At 36.8% G+C, this 21,949-nt stretch overlaps 1 protein-coding gene across 1 annotated transcript; it reads left to right on the plus strand.

The window, feature by feature from the left end:
• Positions 1–352: 352 nt before the first annotated feature.
• Positions 353–17,266, plus strand: LOC123559928 (ankyrin repeat and SAM domain-containing protein 3-like). The gene is given in 14 exon segments (XM_045352094.2): positions 353–438; positions 2,156–2,337; positions 2,979–3,177; positions 3,729–3,850; positions 4,583–4,664; positions 5,428–5,560; positions 7,790–7,960; positions 8,610–8,744; positions 9,456–10,085; positions 10,087–10,913; positions 11,470–11,612; positions 12,292–12,433; positions 12,957–13,129; positions 14,452–17,266. Coding segments are annotated over 13 exon segments (3,195 nt in total). The 5' UTR covers positions 353–438; positions 2,156–2,164; the 3' UTR covers positions 14,717–17,266.
• The last annotated feature ends 4,683 nt before the right edge of the window (positions 17,267–21,949 follow it).

Consider the following 21,949-nt stretch of genomic DNA (forward strand, 5'->3'; position numbering starts at 1 on the left):
ATTTGTTCAAGTGCCAAACGATAAAACTTTCCAAATTTTACGTTATTAAAACTTGATACACTGATAGCTGTTTAGAGATTTTGGACAGAGACTAGAATCAACAGCGGCTGCTGTGTGTGCGACAGCGGGTAACATGTTCCACTGACCTACTGTTCTAGGAAAAAAAAACATATTTATAAGAATATTTTCAAATGAAGACTGGTCATTTCAGGAGTTCTAAACTTTCCAGCAAATTTCTACTTTTTCCAGAAAACTATCGCAATAAATCATATTTTCTGGATATGTCTTTTATTTCCAGGCTATCGAAGTTTTATATTTTTGTGTACTCGATTTCACTCAAGAACTTGTGCTAAATAAATCAAACACAACCAGCAGGGAAATGTCAAATTTATGAAACCCCAATTTTATTGGGAATTGGAACAATTTTCGAGTTCAAAAGTAAATTATTTTCAAGTGTAATAAATGTCTTCTATTACTGCATCCGTTGCTGGTAGAGAATAGTTGATATGTTTGGTAGATCACGGCCCAAGTTTATAGTGAGTGCATTTCGGGTAGGGTGTTTCGGATAGTAGAAGGTAGCACTCACATGAAAATGTTCTGAGTTTGGAAATATGCTTGAACAGGATGTACAAACAGCATGCTATTATATAAATGAAATAATTGCAAGTAATTGATGTTGTAAACCTTTCAAGACCAATGTGAATTGGAAGCATCTAGGTGTCTGGTAACCGGGGTCCAGATTCTTGACTCTAGACAACCCAACCTGTATATGGGCTGACTAGAGGTCTGGTTATTGATATGCTATTTCTATATTACCATGTACATGATAATTTCGGGGGGAAATGGCTGCAGTATTAAGTTGTTTGAACAGCCGTAATTACATACATGTTGGTAAATATATTTATAATTTGCTCTTAGTTAGAGCCACATTGAATGTTTTTATTGTTTAATAATTATAATGTTTTTCATAAATCTGTGTTATTTGCGGAAATAGTAGAGCAAATTTAACAAGTAATGAGAACAATACAGGGGTCTCGCGAGGGGGCGACTTGGGCGAAATAGTTGCTTTGGAGCTTCAAACTTTGCTCAAATCTAACTTAGCTTGAAGTGAAATTCATGTCTCCCAAATTTTTTTTATCCACACTCATTTACCGCTTGACATTTTGCACAATATCAAAATGGGTGTTGAATACACTGTAACACATACACACACCGGTACATACCGGTAGCATAATTTAAGCTCCGATCAGGTACTTGGGAGATTTTCGCAAGAAGTGTGAAAGTGAATCAAATTGTCAATTATACCAGAGGCAATTGTATTCAGCCAATTAGCGCCACGGTTACGTCTTTGACACTTTGCGTTTAATTGTTAACATGTGCTAATGCAAAAAGCAACATTCTATAAAGAAATTAATGATTAACCATGCGCTTAATTGGAATTGTACACAATTACTTGGTATCCATGGTAAAAGAATGACATGTAAAGTATTAACTACGTAAAATTGACTTTCATTGATGAATTGATTTAAATATGTATTTCTAGGTTTCACATTTTACTTTCAGTTTTATTCAAGCGAGATACTGTTCACCAAAATGGTGACTTGGTGTTAATAATAAACCCTTTCATCCTTTTATTCTTACAAGATATAGCACCAAAAATTGGCGGGTTTGATTTACAGCATCGGCTTGAATTTTTTAATACAACTGTTTTTCAGAATTTTGAAATGAAACAATAATCTGACACTGTATGGAAAAAGGCATGCTGTAACTAAGAAAATGAATGGTTCACATCAAAGGTTTTTTATCTAGAAACAAGAAAATTATGGCTACCTTTTGAATCACTTCAAGGCATTGAGGTAGAAATAAAAAATCGATGCAGTCTTCCTACTTCTCCCTAAAGTCTCCCCAGTTCTCCCTAAATCAGCTTGAGGGAGAAATGACTTCTCCCAAAAATTGGACCTAGCGAGACCCCTGCAATACAAGTGAAAAATAGCTGTTATTAAATATAGTCCCAGTAAGAAAATATTACAGTTTTTCGCAAAGAATTGTCACAGTCATCATGACATGATAGAGATATCAGATGAATGTCACGCTACTAACATTTTTGATGAAACTGGATCATCATATTTTATAGGATTGTTCGCATGTTTTTCAGGTTTAAACAATGGCCGAGACAGAGGGCTCAGATGATACCTCGGAGAATGAGCTCCTTAACAGAAGTCTGTCAGTATGGAAGGGCAACAAGGGATCCAAGGAAGAATTTGAACCCATACCACTTGATCTACATACAGCATCCAGTCTTGGCTTGTATGATTGTGTAAAGGCACATATTACCAGGTGAATGTATTTCTTAAAAAGAATTTAGATTAGAATACCACTTTAATCTAGAGAAAATTGATTTTGGTAATGTTCACTGATGTAAAAGTTACTGCGGCAAGAATTTTCTTTCTTTACTTTTTGCAATTTCTCTGTTCGGTAGTCATCTGAATTTATAAAGATAGTTAAAAAAGTTGGGCCAACCAAGTATGTTGTGGGACAGGTTTAGTGAATTAAGGTATTAGAAGCCTCTGTGTCTGATTGGTTAAGGTGGCTGACTTCCAGTCACTTGCCTCTCAATGCTGTAGGTTTGAAACCTTGCTTGGATGATGAATTCTGTGGTGTGAAGAAGCCATCCAGCTGATATACAGGTCGCTAGTTTTACTAAGGCACCAGCTCCTGTCTGAAATGATGCCTGGAGTAGCACAGGTCAGTGTCTACCTTAACCATCAACAGCTGGAAAATGACACCATTTATGGAAGCAGTGTTGGTGTGACATTAAACCCAGCTAAAAAGTGTCAGTGTATTTGATTTTCCTTCTTGAATAAAAATCTGGCACAATATTAATTATAATGCTCTGGTGTCAGGACTGTCATTTTATTCCAAATTGTGTTTTAATTTAAACAATAAAATTTCATTATATATTTATATTTCCTATACAGAGGAGAAGTTGATATTGATCATATCAACAAAGGTGGTTGGACTGCTTTAATGTATGCCTGCTACATTGGTCATGAGTCGATAGTTAGTCTTCTGTTAGAGCAAGGGGCCAGTGTCAACCTGCGAAACCAGAAAAAAGAGACGTCTTTAATGTTAGCAGCAAGTTGCGGCAATGACAGAGTTGGGCGACTGCTTTGCAGTGTAAGTACTGATTTGAAAATGACACTGTGGAGCGACTGCTTACTGTTTGCATTTTAGTAGAATTATTGGATTCTTGTTATAGAACAGTAAAGAAATTTTTCAAATTAGCCCATTAACCCTTACCCTGCTAAATTTCTAAAATGGACTGGTCCATCTTTCAATTTGGGCAGTACCACTTCTTATTCAAAAGGGTGTTCACTTAAAATTTACTGACTGAATAGCAAACAGTGCAGATCATGATCAGCCTGAAGGTAGGCTGATCTTGGTCTGCACTGGCCGCAAAGGCAGAATCACTTGCCGGCAGCAGGCTAAAGGTTAAGACAAATAGGTATCAAGTGGTGATAATTAAAAAAAAGTAATTGAACCTTTTTACTCCAGTGAGATACGGTAGAATAGATATTATATATTTTTGGATTTTAAAATAAAATAAATAAATCCTACTAATATACTTTGAAATAATGCTTACTCTTTCTTCATATGTTTTGCCAGAGGACTCATTATAGTAGAACAAAGAACTAATGACTGTAGAACATGTTCTTTCTTTTATTTAGCAAGGAGCTGAACTGGAGTGCCGGGATGCACGAGGTTGGACTGCCTTGTTTCATGCCACATACTCCGGACATCAAAACATGGTATGCTTCTTGCTGAAACAGGGAGCTAACATGAATGCAGTGTAAGTAATTTAATAATAGTTTTTTTTCTCCAAACCTGTAACGTCATGTTATAGTTTCTCAGAAAGATTTTTATATGAGGTTTTGCGAATGACAGTAATCTTGTAGTTGAGTAGAAATACAGTGACATATAGCCTCCTTTAAGGAATTTAGAAATAATAAACTTTGTGTATTTATGCAAACATTGCAAGATGCTTTCAGAAAAGTTTGGATAAAGTCCTGTATAAATGAAGTTGATAAGTCAATATGATTTAAATGTCTTGCATTAACAGTTACAGCTAGGTCCTGTAAGGAAACATATACTGGTATGATCTCACTTCTCAGAAAAATGCATAGAATCACTGTTAGTTTTAGCATACCTACATTTGTATATTTTCATTTGGAGAAGCCATCCTGCTGCAATCGCTTTTGTAATTCTTAAGTCTCTCTTGTCGACTAGCAGCATTACATTAACCCTTACCGTGCTAAATTTCTATAATGAACTGGTCCATCTTTCAATTTGGACAGTACCATTTACTGTTAAAAGGGGTGCTTACCAAAAAGATACTGGCTGAATAGCGAACAGTGCAGATCATGGTCAGACTGCATGGATGTGCAGGCTGATCATGATCTTCACTGGTCGCAAAGGCAAAATCAAGTGTCCAGCATGGTATGGGTTAACTGACCTATTTGAAAAAGGGTACTGCTATACAAATTGTTTTCCATAGTGACAGTTATGTGATGATATGTTATAGGGAACCCAGTATGGGAATGACACCATTTATGGAAGCAGCAGCTGAGGGCCATGAGATAATCGTACAGCTCTTTCTGCAGCATGTAAGTCTATTTTTACTCTTGCCGATGTTGAATTTGTAAGTTCAGATTCAGTGGTATTTGGAGCCCACTTGCGGTGAGCTCGATATAGTTGTCACTTTTGGTCGGTCGGTGCATGTGCCTGTGTCTGTCCGATTTTGTCCGGACCATAACTTTGACATGCATGGACCAATCTTGTTTATATTTGGCATGAATGTTTACCTCAATGAGAAAGAGTGTCATGCGCAAACCCCATGTTCCCATCTCAAAGGTCAAGGTCACAGTTGGAGTTCAAAGGTCAAATTGAAGTTTGTCCGGAGCATTTCTTCTTCATGCAAGGTGTGATTTTGATGTAACTTGGCATGAGTGTTCACCATTATAAGACAGAGTGTCGTGCGCAAGAACCAGGTTCCTAGGTCTAAGGTCAAGGTCACACTTAAGGCCAAAGGTGCTGGCGGTCACGACATTCTGCCAGTGGGCATGCATAATGTATTTCTAGTTTATTTTAATTACCAGTTTGTGTTTATGTTTCTTTTTTTACTCTTTACAGAACTGTCCTTAATTCAAAATTCAGAACCCTTTGTGTTGTAGTACACTTGTTGATGTCTATCACTGGTATACTACAATGTTAAAGATGCTAGAGGAATGTGGAAAAACTGAAGTTGTGAGACCTGCATTAAATTATGTATTACTTCTGGTGAATTTAAAAAGGAACATGCTTAATTACAGCAAGGATGCAGTATTGCTGTGGGAAAAAGACCTATTTTTTGTACATAATTTTTTGCAGGGTGTGAATGTGAATGCTAAAGCCTACAATGGTGACACAGCAAGGTCCCTGGCTCTCATCACTGGCAACATGAAGATTGTCAGTCTTATAGACAACCATGTGATGCCAATCACATCTCTGCGGGCAGAGGCAGGTATGTAGACCTTGTCATGTCAGTGCTACACACAAACCATTTTAAGCTGATCACATCTATGTAGATAGAGGCAGGTATGTAGACTGTGTCAGTCTTATAGGCAATCATGTGATGCCAATTATATCCCTGCTGGTAGAGGCAGGTATGTAGTCTGTGTCAGTCTTATAGGCAATCATGTGATGCCAATTATATCCCTGCTGGTAGAGGCAGGTATGTAGTATGTGTCAGTCTTATAGGCAATCATGTGATGCCAATTATATCCCTGCTGGTAGAGGCAGGTATGTAGTCTGTGTCAGTCTTATAGGCAATCATGTGAGGCCAATTATATCCCTGCTGGTAGAGGCAGGTATGTAGTATGTGTCAGTCTTATAGGCAATCATGTGATGCCAATTGTATCCCTGCTGGTAGAGGCAGGTATATAGACTGTTGTCAGTCTTATAGGCAATCATGTGATGCCAATTATATCCCTGCTGGTAGAGGCAGGTATATAGTCTGTGTCTGTCTTATAGGCAATCATGTGATGCCAATTATATCCCTGCTGGTAGAGGCAGATATGTACACTGTTTCTCAGCATTTGTATATTTCATACTTATAAGGTGGTTTTAAGTTTCTTAAAAAAATGATGCTTCAACTTAGCTGGTAGAGACTTATTCCTTGGTAGGTACTTTCCACAGAGTAATTTGCAGGACAAATATCAGATACCTGTTTCATATATACAGAGAAGCAAAATGAAAGTGATTATTTTCCCGGTTTCACCAAATTAATTTACATGCTAATGTGTAAGTTGGACAGGTAAAGCTGTAATTTTTATAAATTAAGGACTCTAGTTTTTTTGTACCCCCCCCGACAACAAAGTTGTAAGGGGGGGTATACTGGTTTCAGGTTGTCTGTCCGTCTGTCTGTCTGTCCGTAGACGCAATCTTGTGCGCACCATCTCTCCTTATCCCCTTGACAGAATTTAATGAAACTTCACACAAGTGATCAGTACCAACAGTAGTTGTGCATGGGGCATGTTAGGTTCTTTTAGAAAAACAATTTACAGAGTTATGGGACTTTGTTTTTTCGTTACTATTCTATATACATAGACACAATCTTGTGCGCACCATCTCTCCTCATCCCCTTGACACAATTTAATGAAACTTCACACAAGTGATCAGTACCAACAGTAGTTGTGCATGGGGCATGTTAGGTTCTTTTAGAAAAAAAATTTGCAGAGTTATGGGACTTTGTTTTTTTTGTTACTATACTATATACATAGACACAATCTTGTGCGCACCATCTCTCCTCATCCCCTTGACACAATTTAATGAAACTTCACACAAGTGATCAGTAACAACAGTAGTTGTGCATGGGGCATGTTAGGTTCTTTCAGAAAAAAAATTTGCAGAGTTATGGGACTTTGTTTTTTTGTTACTATACTATATATATATAGACACAATCTTGTGTGCACCATCTCTCCTCATCCCCTTGACACAATTTAATGAAACATCACACAAGTGATCAGTAACAACAGTAGTTGTGCATGGGTTATGTTAGGTTCTTTCAACTACAAAAATTGCAGAATTATGGGACTTTGTTTCTTGTTAACATACTATGTACATAGTCTGCATATGCAATCTTGTGCGTGCCTAATCTACCAAACCCTTGCACACAATTTAATGAAACTTCACACAAGTGATCAGTACCAACCCTAGTTGTGCATGGTGCATGTTACATTCTTTTGGATAAATATTCTGCATAGTTATGGGACTTTGTTTTTTGTTACTATACTGTATACATACAGTCTATATACACACAGTCCACATAATTATGCAGTCTTGTGTGTGTCAAATTGCAATGTACTGTGTCAGTGCATGCGGGGGGTACATTCATCACCTTTAGTGATAGCTCTAGTTTCACTCTATTCTATTCCATTAATGTCTCCACCTTATGGCATTTATCAAAATGATTTTTTTTTTGTATTTTGTATAATAAAGAATGCCAATTTGTAGAAAATTCCATGTCCATGTAGTTTTGTCATTTTGACAAAGGTCATGAGGCCAAAATGTCAGTGGAATAAAATAGATTGAACATAGAGTCTCTGAACAGTGGATTTCCCTTTGGATAAATTCAGTATTTAATTAATTGAATAAAAAAAGTTTTCTCTGTTGAAGTTATTATCCTGTTGTAGACAGTAATGAAAGAAGTTATTTTTAAGAGAGTTAAACCTTAAATGCTTTGCAATATCAGGTCTAGAACCAGAATTGAGTTCTTCTGATGATACATTCTCTCGACGGAACAAGAATATGCGAGGTGGTAGGGGAAAGGCAGTAGGTGGAGGTCCAAGCATTATGGATGGGCCTCAAGCTATAGCCCGCTTGATTAATAGAACTAGAGATGCACCTCAACAGAAGGTGCCAGGTATGTTTCTACTTGTCATAGTTAATTACTTTGTATTCTGCAAAACTGTGTTGCTGAAGTGGAGGTCAACTACAGCTGGATTGAAAACTCGTTCACTGGCTGCTTCACATGATAATCATCTTCTGTAAATTTTTCCACTAAAGTTAAAAGGGGGGCCTCCATGGCCAAGTTGTTAAGGTCGCTGACTTAAAATCACTTGTCACTCATCGATGCGGGTTCGAGCCTCACTCGGGCATTGAATTCTTCATGTGAGGAAGCCATCCAGCTGGCTTACAGAAGGTTGGTTGTTCTACCCATGTGCTCACACGTGATGAAATAATGCACGGAGGGGCACCTGGGGTCTTCCTGCACCATCAAAGCAGGAAATTTGCCATATGACCTATAATTGTGTCGGTGCGACATTAAACCCAACAGAATAAATAAATAAAGTTAAAATGCGTTGGATATGTTTCTTATAATAGTGTTAGTTCATGTTGAGTGATAAACATGAGAATCTTATAGTTTGAACACAGTTTTTCCAAGCAAAACATGAAAAATATATTTCATATTTCGGTGGCTGACATTGAAATTTAAGACACATTTCAGTAGGTATTAGCATATTTCAATAGTGGATTTTGTGAAATAAATGTAGATTGATGTAATATTCCAGAAGGAGAAGTGCCCAAGGGCTATGTCACATTCCCAGACGAAACAAGTACAGAGCAGCCTCAGAAACTGTCGTACAGAGACGTGACTTCACCTATAAACCCTGAGGACTATAAACTAGATAGTTCGGGTAGCAGAGGTAACTGGTTTATTTATAGTAATATGAGCTGCACCATGAGAAAACCAACATAGTGCATTTGCAACCAGCATGGATCCAGACCAGCCTGCGCATCTGTGCAGTCTGCTCAGGATCCATGCTGTTCGCTAAAGTTTTCTCTAACTGCAATAGGCTTTGAAAGTGAACAGCATGGATCCTGACCAGACTACGTGGATGCGCAGGCTGGTCTGGATCCATGCTGGTCGCAAATGCACTCAAAGCATTTTGTGTTTGCATACCATTGTTGCTGTCATTTTTGTCATGGAAATTAACTAGTAGCTAACTTATTTCTAGAAAGAAAATGAACTTTTTTAACTACCTGAGGTGTGAATACTTTTCAAGATTATATTGATGTACATATATGTTATATTGGTTACTATCTTGGCTTTATATTTATGAAAATGAATTGATAATTTATGACACCTGTAATTGTGAGTAGGGGCATATTTATTAACTAGTGTCTTATGCATTTCCAAGTCCTCCCCAAAGTACAGCTTGGAAGTTGTGTGTCAGATTCTTAAAGAAATCATTGCTGAACAGCTGCTGCACTAATCAACTGTTTTTGCTTACTTAACTTTAGATAGGTAAAATGTCAGTGCATTGTCAAATGATCAGTTGCTATTTATAATTGTTTATTTGAATATTTTTCAGTAATTTTGATCACCTAAATTATATGAACTATTCCGTTTATAGACTATAATGAACTGGAAGATGATACTAATGCATTCTCCAAGACTGGTGCCCTAACCATCAAAAGTAGCTCTGGGTCCAGTGGAGGCTTGGCTGCAGCTTTCGGAATCCGACGTGAGGACAGTCTGGACAGTGATGAATTTCCCCATGAGTCATCATGTGGAGATTCCCATCACCACGGCAACAGTGGAGAAAGTTCTTCTGATGAGGGATTGGAGGAAAATCATGAAACCAGTCAAATTTCCCAGACTTTAAAAAAGTTAGATGTCGGTGAAAATAAAGAAAAGGAGTCTGGAGATTCAGATACTAAACCAAATGTTGATAAAAAGGGTGAAATGGAAAAGAAAAAACTGCAAAGCAAAAAATCAAAAGAATTAAGATTAACAACTGAAAAAGTTAATGAGATAGAAGTGATGAAGAATTCTGTCTCGGAATGGATAGATAATGTTCATAATTCTCATTCTGTTCCAGACACTAACTTTGAAACTCCAAATTTGGATCATCAGGGTACTGAAGACAATGAAAAAGAAGCTGCAATCAAACCAGAATACCTTCCCAAACATAAACATGTAAAATCACCACAACATGAACATATTTCATGTCCTTCAGCAGATGATACAGTTGAAGGTCACAATGCACAATCCAGGTGAAGGTCACAATCCTGGTAAAGTTCACAATGAAGGTGAAATTCACCCTCCTGGTCAAGGTCAAACTATTGACAAAGGTCACAGTACAGGTCAAGGTCACAGTCCCAGTCAAGGTCAGAGTCCTGGTCAAGAACATAATCCTGGTCAACTTCACAATCCTGGTCATTCTCACAATCAAAGTCAGGGTCACAATCCTGTTCAAGGTCATAATTCAGGTGAAATTCACCCTAGTGGGCAAAGTCACAACCCTTATCAAGGTCACCATCTTGTTCAGGGTCACAATCCTGGACATGGCCAAAAAGCAGACCGTCAGACACACAACCCCATTTCTGTTGAACAGAAATCCAGTCATCATGAACCAAAGCATTTTTCAGGAGCAGAACTTATTGAACAAGTGGCAAATACTCTTAAAAATTATGATCCAAGACCAGCAAAGGAGTTTCTTCAGCAGAGTCCGGCTATTGCAGATTCAGCAATTATATCAGTGGCAGATCCCAGTGTCCAACCAGTATCTGCTTTAAATCTGTTAAACACAGCATCTGATGGATATAAAGCTCAAATGAATTCTAATCCACACAGTGCGGGTGCACAAAGTGGTCACCATGGCAATCAGGGTAATAGAGTTTCAGTTCCTCCTCCAGGGTTTGGACCTGTTGTAAACCAGTATCATATGTACCCCCATCAAGGACCTCCAGCTGTATCAATGTACCCTCATGTTGCCCCTCAGTTGCCGCCTACAGCAGTATCACAGGGGCATGTAGAAATACAGAAGGAGGCACCACCCTCTTCTAATGCTGTTTTTATAGAAAAAATGGTGAGTTCTTGAAGATTACACAAACTTTACTCTTTCATAATTCTATACTTTGTGCCAGCGGCCTTTCCTTCAAACAAACCCCTTTTCAATGTATTATTAGAATCTGAGTTGTAACATAAAAATCCTTACCAAGAAATGTGTGAAGGGTGAGAAAAAAGTTCATTCTCCAATAAGAAAATATGAAATTAACCAAATTTCTTTTGTAGCAGTATGTCAACATATCAGCATTTAATATGACCAAAATTAATACATGTCTTACTTTCCGTGTTGTTGCAATGCTGATCATGTTTTCAGAGGGAATGATCTTTCCTTACACCCTTTACATGACTAATTTTCGTAACAAACTTGTATCTTAATTTGTCTTCCATCCTTTAGGAGAAGTATTGTCATTGATTATCTACAGTTGAAAGGTAACATATAAGGCACATACTAGTCAATGAAATAGTATGAAGGTTACTAGGTACATTGAATAATGTTTAAAGAAGTGTCTGGGTAATTACAGCCTGGCCAGCTTTCATACTGAAATAATGGCAGGTCCATATCATTTCTGTTACAGAAGGATTCAATGCCTCTAGACCTTGCCAGCCTTTTGGAACAGCTGGGGTTGTCAAAGTACTTACCAACATTTGATGAACAAGATGTGGACCTACAGGTGTTCCTTTCTCTCACTGATAATGATCTCAAGGAAATAGGAATCAAGTACGTTTTTCTTCTACTTACTGATAATGAACTTGAGGAAGTTGGAATCTAGTATGTTTTTCTTTTACTAACTACTAATTGTCTTAATGAAATTGGAATCAAGTGTTTCTTTCACTCACTGAAAATGGTCTCAAGGAAACTGGAATCTAGTAAGTTTTTCTTTCACTCACTCTAAAAGATTTCAAGGATATTGAAAATCAGCGAAGAAATCCTTTCTTTTAGTGATAATGATTTCGAGGAAATTTGGAATTAGGTATTAAAGCATTACTTTCACTCGCTGATAATAAGGAAATAAGAATCGAGAAACCTTTTCTTCTTTAGACTGCAAAGTATTTTTTTATCAAAATGAAATGAGCTGCACCATGAGAAAACCAATATAGGGCGTTTGCGACCAGCACGGATTCAAACCAGCCTGCGCAGACAGTCTGGTCAGGATCCATGCTGTTCGCTAACAGTTTCTCTAATTGCAATAGGCTTGCGCAGGCTGGTCTGGATTAATGCTGGTCGCAAACGCACTATGTTGGTTTTCTCATGGCGCACTCAGTTAGTGATTCAATATCCAATTCAAGCTCTATCTTGACAAGAAGTAAGTAGTAATCAAGTAAATTTAACTTCCTCTTGATCTCAGGGAAATAGGAATTATCTGTAGTACAAGTGAGCATGTTTGTCTTTTTGACAGATTGTTTGGACCTAGAAAAAAGATGATGAATGCAATAGCACGGTGGCATAGCAAGGCTAAAATATCAGTAGGTGAACTGGAACAGGCCTATGCTGACAGACTGGAGGGAGAAATGCAAGAGATGGGAGTACAACTGCAACTGGTCAGTGCATTATTTTTTATTGTGCTGGAGAGCTTGATTCCCTGTCTTTCTAGCTCACCTGAACTTTGTAATGGGAGAATTATTTGTAAAAACTGATGGTCGAGTCTTCATCATAAAATGTTTACTTAAACATCTCTTCTAAAACTGCTGGTCAGAATTTCTGCAAACTTAACTTGGTCTGTAACATCCTGGCTTGGTCCTCCCTCAATTTTGTTCTGATGGTTCCACTCTACAGCTTCTAGAGGCCGCCAGAGCTGAAAATCGAAAAACCATTAAATCACTGCTCATGAACCTTTTTATTTATCTCAGCCAAACTTGGCCTGTAGCATCTTCTTTGTAGATCCTGCTCAGATTTGTCCAAATGATTTTGTTTGGCCCCTAATATGACTTTTAGTGAATACCCGGTAAAAAGTTTGATCTACAAGATTTTGGAATGTATACACAGAAAGATCTGTGTATAGATAAGTGGATAGACATACCTGAAAAGGGGCAGAGAAATGATTGCTAACTGTATGTATTACAGGCAGTAGAACAACTAGAGAAACTGAAAGCTCAGGTTAAACAGGAACAGCAACTCCGTAATGTAACAGAGTCATGCTTGATGGAGGAGAGAGGGGCGTGGCAACATGTTCAACGCATTATCATGGAAACTAGGCAGCAATGTGAAGACTTCAAAGATGTTGTGAGGAAAATGATGTATGTTAAACTTACTCATTGATAATGATGTTGAATATATTTGGTTTAAACAATATTTATTTCCAAATATGCATTTCATACAAACATTTAACATATTAATGTAATAGGATTGAGGAGTAAGCTATAAGTTTGTATTAAAACCTCTTGGATATATTTACATCTATAAAATGTTTAACTATGCAGTGTTTCAACCAGCATGGTTAATTAATATCAATCTCAGCATGGCTTTATCTTTTTTTCAGTTAAAAAGGAAATTAGGTGTTGTATGTTCTGTGATAAAAAGCAAATTTTACAGCATTTGATGTGGGGTTCATAATAGTAAATAAAATCTGTAAAAAAATCCTTTGGAAGCATAGAATGCAACCAAGCAGAATAATAGCAGACTCAGTTTGATTGAGACAACACCTCTCACGCCCCCTAGCACCAGCTTAAGCGGAACTCTATTACATATATATTGAATGGACTCCCATGATCCCAAAGGACCAGAAAATATAACAACACTGACTCTTAACTACGGAGAGACGTTTTACAGACACATTTTTATTTTGATGTATTAATATTGCATTAGAATGAAAACATCCAGGTCTTCTTTATTATCTGATAAACAGCAGTTTGTTGTTGGATGTATAGATATTTAATCACTAGGTTTACGCCCTTTGGTTTCATTACTACACATCTGAACAATGAGCTATGTGTGGTATATCAGGTGTTTAAGCATGCAAAAACCTAAACAATATAATAAATAAACAGCAAACTGAAAGTTTTAAGTGTGAAATCTACATTTAAATTTCTGACATTTAAAATTGATAAATAAGAGAGCATAATGACATCAGTGTGCGTAGTTCTTTACTGGGAAATAATTAATGGATAAAATGTTAAGTCCCATTTTATGTATGATAATATCTGACAGGAAATGTTTTAAACATTTCACAAGTTTGAATTTGAATCCTACTTACATATTCTGTTGAATCATTTGAAGTTTAAAACTCTCATTAAAAGGGTAAATGAGCCGCGCCATGAGAAAACCAACGTAGTGCATTTTCGACCAGCATGGATCCAGACCAGCCTGCACATCTGCGCAGTCTGGTCAGGATCCATGCTGTTCGCTTTCAAAGCCTATTGCAATTAGAGAAACCTTTAGCGAACAGCATGGATCCAAACCAGACTGGGTGGATGCGCAGGCTGGTCTTGATCCATGCTGGTCGCAAAAGCACTATGTTGGTTTTCTCATGGCGCGGCTCAAATTTTGTTTACTGTTCTAGTATTTTCATGCAACAGATGAAGATAGTCATGAAATATGTGGATAAACTACTTATTTTCAGGCAATATGTTGGTGAGCTGAAATCCCGAGTGCCGCTGGACAGCATTCAAGGTCAAGGTCAGCAGAAGCGACCAATCAGAGGAGCCGGTGCAATAAAAGACGAGCGGGGTGTTGTTAAACAGGAACACATGCCCAGTGAAGCTGTAATACGCAAAGTTGACTACTACATGCAAGAAGTTACGCATTTATTAGGAAATGTTACGAACAATACTGACAGACTGCTGGGACGTAGCCATGCAGAATCACCTGAGAGACCCTACCCCTAAGATATCTTTGCAATTTTTACATGCCATAATTCATAAAACCCCTTCCAGCTGTTAAACCATCGAGGCAGAATGTCTTGCATTGTCTGAAACTTTCCACTTCATAAAATTAATTTTTGGGTCTGTTAGTGATCCTCTAAGGAAATGTGTGGGGTCAGTTTGATAAATGGGGGGTGAGACATGAATACTTCTCCTGTATGTGAAAGCATTTTAGATTAGGCATGTTCAGTTTGCATGCATTCCATTAAAAGCATATCGAGGGTTGAAGGGAAAACTGCAGTAACTCGTATTAAGAATGAGTTATGTACAGCCCTCCATATGTAAAATAAGATTATATTGGCAATGGAATCGGCATGAGACAATCACTATCATTAAATTTCACAAGTGGCGCTTGAAGGCTGCCTTTACAATGAAAAACAAAAATTTACTATGATGTTATTTTGTATTGAGCAGTTCAGACATAACTTCTATCTACGAATATTTCCAAAGTATTTAATACTTTTTTATTTAAACATATTTTCCAACAAGCTCTGAATCCCCAAACTTACTGACAGTGATTACTGTTTGAAGTGACGGGGCTGTACCTACAAGGTTCTGAAAACCCCATGAAGTCCTATCCTTAACCCTTACCCAGCTAAATTTCTATAATGACTTTGTCCATCTGTCAATTTGGACAGTTCCATTAACTGTCAAAAGGGGTGCTTACCAAAAAGATTCTGACTGAATGGCGAATAGTGCAAAGGCAGAATCAATCATGTCCATCATGGTAAGGGTTAATGATATAGAAAATTGAATGTAATATAGTCACACTTCTTTTGCTTGAACTTAATGGGACAAGCAAAATTTGTTAGAGTTATAAGTAGGTTGAGCCATTAAAAAATATTCATGATATAGATATTTTGCCGGGACCTGATGATGAGTTTGAGCAAAGGATGGTGTCTGAATTATCCAAGTTCGAATGGATGAAGTTTGGCAGTACATCTTTATGAGTATGTTAAGAACAAACAGATTTTTGAAATTTCTCATGCTCCATTCATGTGATAAACTTAAGAAAAAGTGAAGAAGAAAGTTTTAATTAATTGTGTAGTTTAGAACATACTGATGTAAAAATGTAAATTTCTTATGTTGTACTGTGAGTCTATGGGACAAAGTGTCATTGTGAACTTCAGTTTGGCACTGGTACGGTGTTAAATGATATTGGTCTGCCTTCGGGCATTTTACTGTTTTGTAGTTCCCTGAATTTCAGTTGGAGGAAATATCTTATTATTGCCTTAGAAACATATTTATGCCCCCACATTTATGGAGAGGGGGTGTGTGGGGGGAATAGTGTTGCTGCTGTACGACGTTTTGTCTGTGCATACGTCCCGATATCTTGTGTGTCCAACTCTGCCCACAATATTAGCCTTAATTGGTTTAAACTTTCACAGATGAACAAACTTGATGTGCAGATGACCTTAAAGGAACTTATGCTGTGACTATTTTTACCACAGTTATGGGCCTTTGATAGTTTTGCTATATAGAATATAGAGAAAAAGCTTGTGTGTCCTACTACTCAAACACTATTTAAAAGAAATGCTTGAAAGTTTCATAGATGAAGGACCTTCATGTGAAGATGACCATAAATAATGGACTTTTTTCTGTGAATATTTTTTCTAGAATTATGGCCCTTGCTTAATTTTACAAAATAAGCTGTAGTAAAGAAATTGTGTGTATACACTTTTTAAAGCAGTGAATTCAAAGTTGCTCAGATGCACAATCTTATCTGAATACAATTTGCTTTTATTCAATCATCCTTCATGTGAAGATGGTCTGTACAAAAAACTTTGCTATTTAGAGGATGGCACAGTATGTGTGCTGTTTAGAGGATGGCACAGTATGTGTGCTGTTTAGAGGATGGCACAGTATGTGTGCTGTTTAGAGGATGGCACAGTATGTGTGCTGTTTAGAGGATGACACAGTATGCGTGCAGTTTAGAGGATGGCACAGTATTTGGGGCCATCAGTTCCAGTGGACTCAACTCTAGTTCTTTCTATAATTATTTTATATCCTAATAACTATTTTAAGAAATCCAAAAACTATTTGTGCAGATTGTTTAGGTTTTTAGATCTCATTATCTTTACACCTTTTCTATAGCTTTACATGATTATATAATGTGTTTGTTCTTTTTTTCCTTTGTTGCTGATGTTTACATATGCAAAGATTTGTTTATAGCTTACAACTTAATACAATGTACAATGTACTTTTATCTTTTATTGTGAGATTTTATTTTCTTTTTCCTGAAATGTTAATGTTGTCTACTTAGAAGTTGATTTTTTAAAGCTCACCAGAGCTTTTTTAGTCTTAAAAGTTTTTTTAAGTCCATCTGAGCTTTTATAGTCTTTACTTAGAAGTTGCTTTTAAGGTCACTTTTTAAGCTCATCAGAGCTTTTACAATCTTTCCTTAAAAGTTGTTTTTAAGCTCACCTGAACAAGCTCATCCGAACAAGGTTCAGGGTGAGTTATTAGTATAGGCAGATGATCTGTCATCCTGCATCCATCTGCGGTCGTCCTGCATCTCTTGTTAGCAGAATAACTTTATTGGTCAGAATTAACGCCAAACATTCGTATTAAATTTTACAATTCTTCTTCAGTTGAATATCCTTCACTAAAAGTTTTGCGCCACTTATTATCTCTCTCAAGTTGTCCATATAGTTATTCTGTATGAATCTCAAGTTGTCCAAATAGTTATTCTGTATGAATCTCTCTCAAGTTGTCCAAATAGTTATTCTGTATGAATTTCTCTCAAGTTTGTTCAGTTAGTTCTTCTGTTTGTACCCTCTTAGGATCCGCAATAGCTAAAATAAAAAATCCTTTCAAACACTTGTTGGATCTTCCTCAACCTTGGAACCCTTTTAGGGGCAGCCAGGGTAAAAAACAGAAAAGCTTTTGGACATTGTCTTCTCAAGGTCAAAAAGTTAGGGACTAAGGGCTATATAGCCCTCTTGTTAATTTTTTTAGAAACATAGTTATTGTTTAAGTTCTACAAATTAATTTGTCTTTTCGCTTATTATTTGTCAGCTGTTGGATGCTGAACCAGTGATATGTGGAAATTTCAATGGTATTAACCCCATGCATTGTTTCTTATGAATGGATTTCATTAATATGGTATATATAAGGGAATAATTATAAAATTGTATTGATAATCAGTATCTGTGATAGACTAATAGATATCCGTCCAGTTTGTGTTCAGTGTTTGTGAATGTAAGAGATCAGTATTTTTTTACATATGGTAGATATGCATTTGTGCACTATTTACACCAAATAGGAAGTAACCACTCATAAAGTAGTCCAAAAATGTAGTTCCATGTTGTTGATGAATTATGGTATGAGTTTTATAAATGTATGTCAGATATATGTTATGGTGATCTGATACATGTCAGAAACTTTAAAAAATAATATATGACAATTTAGAAGTACAATAAAATGGTCCAATGAGTTCTTACAAATTTGTCACATGTCAGTTTTGCAGCTTCCTGATTGGATAAGATAACCAGTATCTGTGCAGAACATGCAGTAGTAACTGAATTTTATAATTGCTGAAAAAAGATTTTTTTGCAGAAATGAATATGTGGAATTTGTGGTGTTGGCTGATAACTTTGTATAATGATATATAAAATAATTAATATTTCTATCCTCCCAGTATCACAGACCTTGGAGGCCTCAAGTGTTTGAACTGTCCAACCATCTGTCAGCCATACGTCTGTCCAGGTTGATTCTCTGTCACAGTTTCTTGTACCGCAAGTTCGTCTTTAGTCATAATCGTAACATCTTATGGAATGTGCTACTTCTGGATCTTGAGGATTATTTTCTGAGTTTGGCTTCTTTACTATATTATGTTACAACATGTGTACTTAAGTATCAATTTTGGTGTGAGCTTTTGGACATCATCAGCATTCAGGCTGTGTTATACAGTGTTTATCACATGTTTGACGTCGCAGGAGTGTAATAAAGCCATTAAATAAAAACGATAATACGCTAGTGTAATAAAGCTTTGACGTCTTTTATAGTGTAGGAAATGTTGGTCAAATTGACTTTTTTTATAGTAAAAGAAAGTAGAATTTTTGGTGTTTTGACGTGAAAGGCTAACATGTGATAAAAAGAATATTACATCTGTGACTTTCCATATTGAATTTATTAAACGCGTTCAATAAAATTGATAAAATTCTCGGCAGAGCCTCACATTTTATTATTTTATTCAACTCGTTTAATAAATACAATATGAAAAGACACTCATGTAATATCCTCTATTTACATCATTCTTGTTTAGTTTAGCTGTATTCACTCAGATAAGTAGACTGTTAAGTCAGTTGTTTATGAAATACAATGTTAATTTTTACATGAAAATAGTACTATTGTGTTGAGTGACTGTAAATGTTTATACCTTTGTAAATCTTTCTTTACATATTACAAAGTATGCATTTAAAATGACAACTTAATTTGTCACTCCATCCTATGCATTGTTGCTTATAAAGATTATATATTTAAATGTCATTGTGATATATACATGTCTAAATGTATGTGTGATATATGTCTGAATGGCAGTGTGATAAATTTAGGTATTGTACTTGTATTACATATAACAGGCACAGATAATTTGGATGCATTTCAACGTAGCAGTTTATGCAGGATGATGCTGGGGACAGTTTAAGCCTGACACACAATGAAAGCTGTTTAATATCAAAGATGTGACATTTTTGAACATTTATGATTTTTATGCCCCCGGCATCTACTGATGCGGGAGGCATATAGTGATTGTCCTGTCCGTTCGTTCGTTCGTCCGTCCATATGAGATTAACCAAATGGGACCGTTTCGTCTAGCATCAATACCCCTTACTAGAATGACTTATTACTTATGCAGGTGTAACCTGTGACCATTCCTCATCTTCAGACATCGCCTGACCTCGGTTTGACCTTGACCTCATTTTGGACTTGGGTTGCTTTATATGGGCCATCTCTTGGTTAACCAAATGGGACCGTTTCATCTAGCATCAATACCGCTTACAAGAATGAATTGATACTAATACAGATGTAACCTGTGACCATTCCTCATCTTCAAACATCACCTGACCTCAGTTTGACCTTGACCTCGACCTCATTTTGGACTTAGGTTGCTGGGCCATCTCTTGGTTAACCAAATGGGACCGTTTCGTCTAGCATCAATACTGCTTACAAGAATGAATTGATACTAATACAGATGTAAACTGTGACCATTCCTCATCTTCAAACATCACCTGACCTCAGTTTGACCTTGACCTCGTTTTGGACTTGGGTTGCTTTGTATCGACAAGGATGCCACCGGGTGCATCAAGCGTTTATTGAACGCAGCTCCTTGTTTTGTGTTGGGGGATGGGGGTGGGGGCATATACTTCGTGGCTGAATGGTTAAGGTCACTGGCTACTTGGTCCTCCACGATATGGAATCAAGCCTCACTTGGAATGTTGAATTCTTCATGTGTGGAAGCCATCCACATGACACGTGAAAGGTTGGTGGTTCTACCCAGGTGCCCGACTGTGATGAAATAATGCATGGAAGGGCACTTGTGTCTTCCTCCACATCAAAAACTGGAAAGTCACTTTATCTGTATGAATAAAAAAAATCAAATGTAAGTTTGGTATTTGATAATTTAAAAAATTTAGGATTAAGCTGTCAAGACAATTAGCATTCCTTTCAAAGATGTTATTCCATCATGGTATTCTTTAAGGGTATTTTTCCATTGGATTTCTATTTCTTGATATAAATCTTTTAATTGTTTGGTGCCTTCTTTCCTTTAGAATGCCATTTGTGTGTTTGTATTACGTATATACCCAGTTTCATATTGAGCTTTGAGCTCTGTATAACCAAATTGTAACTGTTCTTGTATTTATGAAATACAATAGTTTCGCGCTCAGCCCACGATATTCTTTTCTTCCCCTCTGGTATTAAACACACATAAAGTGCAACTGTTGACTGGAACTGACAGCATACTTGCAGGAAAAAAATAGGGCCTGTTCTGTTCCAGTTATCTACTTTTGTCAGTGATAAATATCTATTTGTTGGGGAAATATTACCAAGTTTGATCTTAAAACCTTGTTTTTGTTTCATGTGCATTAGGGGGTTTCCTCTTGATGATGAAAATAGAACTTTTACAAAGTTCTTGTCCACGTTTGATGTCCCATGTTCTGAAAAAATTAGTTCATTAAATTGAGGTGTGAAAACAAAATATTTCTGTCATTTCGGTCATGTTGATGACAATTTTACCTTTGGTAATTTTCCAACAAGAATTGAAAAATACTTGAAGATAATAATTTATTCAAATATTAACCCTGCCTGCGTTTGATTGTTTTTGTTTTTATATGTTCTGTTATACTGCTATGTTGGAACAGATCCTTTTTCTCTGTGTGCCATTGTATGTGATTTGTGTTGAGGAACTAGGGTAGACATTTGATTTATAATGTACATGTTTGTCAAGTCACAGAATGAAACAATAACAAAATAAAGAAAAATAATATAAATGTATTTTTGTTATCCTTGGTACTGTAAAAATCAAATTTTATCGTGCTCCGCTTCGTCTGAGTGGCTGTATTGTTTTGCTTAGTATTGGTTTGTCTGTCTGTCTGCTGGTAGAACATTTGGTTTGTAATCAATCACTAGAGAATGCTTGGTCTCACAATGGTCAACCTTCATAAGATGAATGCTTTTGTTCAGTAGATGACTCCTTTTTGGAGTCAAAGGTCAAGGTCACAGTGACGTTGAGACTGGAACAGTTTTCCGCTCAGTAGGTAAGAATGCTTTGGCCTACAGTCATCAAACTTAAGGGATTGGCTGTGGTCAATAGATTACTGCAATTATTTTGGAGGTCATATGTCAAGGTTGCGTTGACCATGAGATTGAAAACGGCTTCTACTGAATAACTGAAGAACACCTTGACCTGAAATTGTCATTTTTTCTTTGGATGATTGCTCGAGATCAATTAATTAACCCTTTAGTTTTTGCGGTCAGTAGGTCAGTTTGTAACAGTGACCTCGAGATGGATTTTTTCCCCAGCTCATTAACCCGGAATTCTTTGTCCTACAGTCATGAAACTTTATAGGATGATGGCCTATGGTCATTAGATGTCCCTACAGTTTTAGGGGGCCAGCATGCAAAAGTCAAGATTACAGTGGACTCTAAACTGAAAATGGTTTCAGCTGTATAGTCAGGGAACGCTCTCACCACCAG

The sequence above is a fragment of the Mercenaria mercenaria genome, chromosome 10, assembly GCF_021730395.1.
Source record: "Mercenaria mercenaria strain notata chromosome 10, MADL_Memer_1, whole genome shotgun sequence".
Taxonomy (NCBI): Eukaryota; Metazoa; Mollusca; class Bivalvia; order Venerida; family Veneridae; genus Mercenaria; species Mercenaria mercenaria.